Source organism: Nicotiana tabacum, chromosome 5 (genome assembly GCF_000715075.1).
Source record: "Nicotiana tabacum cultivar K326 chromosome 5, ASM71507v2, whole genome shotgun sequence".
In the NCBI taxonomy this organism is placed as follows: domain Eukaryota; kingdom Viridiplantae; phylum Streptophyta; class Magnoliopsida; order Solanales; family Solanaceae; genus Nicotiana; species Nicotiana tabacum.
Genome location: NC_134084.1, coordinates 37986550 through 37990860, shown reverse-complemented (window position 1 = coordinate 37990860; position 4311 = coordinate 37986550). Strand labels below are relative to the sequence as shown.

The 4311-nt window shown below is 35.2% G+C and overlaps 1 protein-coding gene across 1 annotated transcript; it reads left to right on the top strand.

Moving 5' to 3' along the window:
- The first annotated feature begins 1628 nt into the window (after positions 1-1628).
- LOC107799426 (putrescine N-methyltransferase 2) lies at positions 1629-3785 on the top strand. The gene is given in 8 exon segments (NM_001425889.1): positions 1629-1939; positions 2121-2197; positions 2280-2507; positions 2613-2685; positions 2796-2867; positions 2957-3152; positions 3319-3451; positions 3551-3785. Coding segments are annotated over 8 exon segments (1062 nt in total). The 5' UTR covers positions 1629-1713; the 3' UTR covers positions 3608-3785.
- The last annotated feature ends 526 nt before the right edge of the window (positions 3786-4311 follow it).

Genomic DNA, 4311 nt, shown 5'->3' with positions numbered 1-4311 from the left:
GTGCAACATGAATTTTTCTTTGCTTCTCATCTTGAATGAGGAGAGAAAAGACTTGATTGACATTTGGAAAGGGGGTAGCATCAGAATGTTACTCCTTACAGCTGAGTAGGTATCATTAAGTCCCATGAGAAATTGGATGAGCCTGCCATCTTGAAGGGACTTTAAAATTCTTGACTTTCCTCCACAATCACACTTACATGTGCGGTGTACACAAGTATTCAAGGTATCTAACTCATCCCAAATCCTTTTCATCTTTGTATAATATCCTGCTATATCAGAGGTCCCTTGCACTAGAATACTCAACTCTTTTTGCAACTGATAAAGTTGAGTACTATTACATTGGCCAAATCTAACCTCAAGCTCTTTCAAAATTTCATTTGTAATTTTAGAATAAAGAAGACTTCTAGGTATGTCCTTAGACAGAGAGTTAAAAGATCCATGATTTAACCAAATAATTGCAACGATTCCACTGCTTGAAGTCAGTGGAAGAAGCATCAGGTTCAAAATATCTTCCATCGATAAAACCAATCTTGTTCTTGGCAGAGAGTGCAATGATTATGGCTATACACCATCCTCTATATACCTTTCAAAGACTGAGTTGACAAGAACAATTCCTGGTGAATCAGATGGATGAAGATAATAGAGGTGAGTGGAATCTATAACCAAAGCAGCTGGTTGAGTGACTGTGCGAGTTGCAGAAACAATTGAAGGGTCATTTGTGGAATTTGGGGCCATTTCAAAGGAAAAAGAAAAGATGACTTAGCATTAATAAATCAAATTAAAATAAGGCTTAGCGTTAAAATCAAAGGAAATGGCAAGCCTGGCTCCTGGAGCAATGCTTCTGAGGACAGTAGTAAAAACAATATCAGACAAAAAGTAAAGTTGTATTATTTAGCTTGAGGATAAAGTATGTCATTAGTTTTGTGAGAGATTTGGTGTCCTCTACAATGATTGTTGAAGTCCCTATTTATAGCTATACACAGGAAACAAAATCCTAGGATCAAGCCCCTCTTAAATGACAATAATGGGGTTAATGATGAATATGTAGCGGCATGACATGAATGCCAAAATTCTCCGCAACGACTATTTATTTAATATTGAGGAATATTTTTTATTAAATACTATCTGGTGACAAGCATTCGTTTGCTTCCGTTGATTACGTTGATTTTGGGATCTACTCTATACCAACCGAAGCCGTTGTCCTTGATCTTCGCTTTCATTTAATTCATCTTCCGTCTGCCTCCGATTTCACAAGTCATGCACCCATTCAATTATTTAATGGAAACCAATTTTACCCTATACAAATGGTACATCATTCGTCAAATACTTTACTTGGATATAAACAATTTTGCCCGAGGAGTAAACAGATGCGAAGAAAGAAAGCAGACGATTAAAGAAATTTTTAAAAAAGGAGAGAGAAATGAACACACACATGTACTAATAAAATTAGGGTACTACTTTACTAATAATTGGACAGAGACTAAATTCATATTTTAGTTCCAAAATGTCTCGGGCAGTCCAACCATGCACGTTGTAATGATTTTTTAACTCTATTATATCGAGTTGCGCCCTCCACTCCTCGGTGTCCAAATTGTATATAAATGCATATGTGTCTATTGGGAGTGTACATCAAGCTTTCATAAAGTACAAATCGTAATACTTGTTGAAACATAATACTTTCTCTTCTCCAATTTGTTTAGTTTAATTTTGAAAATGGAAGTCATATCTACCAACACAAATGGCTCTACCATCTTCAAGAGTGGTGCCATTCCCATGAATGGCCACCATAATGGCACTTCCAAACACCAAAACGGCCACAAGAATGGGACTTCCGAACAACAGAACGGGACAATCAGCCTTGATAATGGCAACGAGCTACTGGGAAACTCCAATTGTATTAAGCCTGGTTGGTTTTCAGAGTTTAGCGCATTATGGCCAGGTTAGTACTGAGAAAGAAACTCAAATGCATATTTAAAGTTAAAATTGTTAGGCTAATATAAGGAGTTGATATTCTTTTAGTGATTAATTAAAAAGGAAAAAGTATCAAATAAATTCAAAAAATGGATAGTAACTTCGCATATTACTCTACACATTAATTTGAAATAAATCGAATTTTGCAGGTGAAGCATTCTCACTTAAGGTTGAGAAGTTACTGTTCCAGGGGAAGTCTGACTACCAAGATGTCATGCTCTTTGAGGTAAATAATATTTTAATACACATGCTTCCATTTAAATTGATACTTTTAATTTACTTTTACTTTATTGCATGTGTACGTACAGTCAGCAACATATGGGAAGGTTTTGACTTTGGATGGAGCAATTCAACACACAGAGAATGGTGGATTTCCATACACTGAAATGATTGTTCATCTTCCACTTGGTTCCATCCCAAACCCAAAAAAGGTTTTGATCATCGGCGGAGGAATTGGTTTTACATTATTCGAAATGCTTCGTTATCCTACAATCGAAAAAATTGACATTGTTGAGATCGATGACGTGGTAGTTGATGTAAGTCAAACTTCTTTTACTCACATAAAAAAATGGTTTAGATTGCTTCTTGTTATTTTTCTAAAAGAATACTATTTTTTTAAAACAAAATTTTCTTTTTTACAGGTATCTAGAAAATTTTTCCCTTATCTCGCTGCTAATTTTAACGATCCTCGTGTAACCCTAGTCCTTGGAGATGGTGCGTATTTGATAATCTCGCTTTTGTTTTATCTTTTATTTTTATTGCATTTAATTTTTACCTTTTGGTGTGTGGTTAATTCACCTGCCATTGGTTCTCTTTCATTTCAGGGGCTGCATTTGTAAAGGCTGCACAAGCAGAATATTATGATGCTATTATAGTGGACTCTTCTGATCCCATTGGTACTCTATTACTTCTTAATACCAAGACTAATCTTATTGAATAAGCTACTAATAAACGGTAATTGATTTCTAAAACAATATAATTTCAGGTCCAGCAAAAGATTTGTTTGAGAGGCCATTCTTTGAGGCAGTAGCTAAAGCCCTAAGGCCAGGAGGAGTTGTATGCACACAGGCTGAAAGCATTTGGCTTCATATGCATATTATTAAGCAAATCATTGCTAACTGTCGTCAAGTCTTTAAGGGCTCTGTCAACTATGCTTGGACTACTGTTCCAACATATCCAACGTATTTTTCTCTCTCTCTCTCTTCCTATAAAATTGGAAGTTTTGATTCTATAATTGTCAAGAAATGGAGAATCAGTTCCAAGAAAAACCAACTTCTTTTCTTTTACTCTTCAAGGTATTGTGTTTAATTTTTTTTCAACTGATATGATCAATTATTTTGATTTCAGCGGTGTGATTGGTTATATGCTCTGCTCTACTGAAGGACCAGAAATTGACTTCAAGAATCCAGTAAATCCAATTGACAAAGAGACAGCTCAAGTCAAGTCCAAATTAGCACCTCTCAAGTTCTACAACTCTGATGTAACTTCATATCTCACAATTTCTTTTTTCCTATTGTACTTTATGTTCTTCGTCAAATTTTATAATTAACTCTTTTCAAATTGTCTTTTTTTTTTTCAGATTCACAAAGCAGCATTCATTTTGCCATCTTTCGCCAGAAGTATGATCGAGTCTTAATCAACTGATTAATGAATACTGGTGGTACAATCATTGGACCAAGATCAATAAGTGAAAGACGTATTGTATGAGAATTCTGCAGTAATTAATTATCATAATTTCCAATTTACCAATTATTGTAAAATTCTTTCTCTGTGGTGTTTGGTACTTTAATATAAATTTTCCTGCTTAAGTTTTGAATCGACGTATCAACTCAATCCTCGCAAATCACTTCATTACCCTCCTTTCAGTGTACTAAAGTAAACTGTTGCGGAATATCACACACAGAGTAAATAGAGAAGAAAAATCAACACAAAGATTTAACGAGATTCAGCTAAGCCTTATCCTCGGGACAAAAGCAGAGAGAGTTTTCCACTATGAATGAGAAGAAAAACACAATACAATATATAAAATCCTCAACTACAACCCCTATATATGATCCCAAAAGGTCCCAAACATATATGAGAAAAGTTTCCCAATTTGACAAAGATTATAGGTTTTCCTTTCCCAAATCTATTAGGGCAATGGGTTTTCTTAAACCTATAGGGACTATGGCTTTCCTAAAAATACAAGGAAATAATTCAAACCACAAATAATAAATCTTCCCCTTGGCTTGAATTCTCTTCATCAACAGGAACAATAGCTCTCTACCTTGCCCTCAACCCTCGCAAGGGCTCTATTGATTGTCGCACACATCAACCAAGTCTAGGCAACGCCTAAACTTG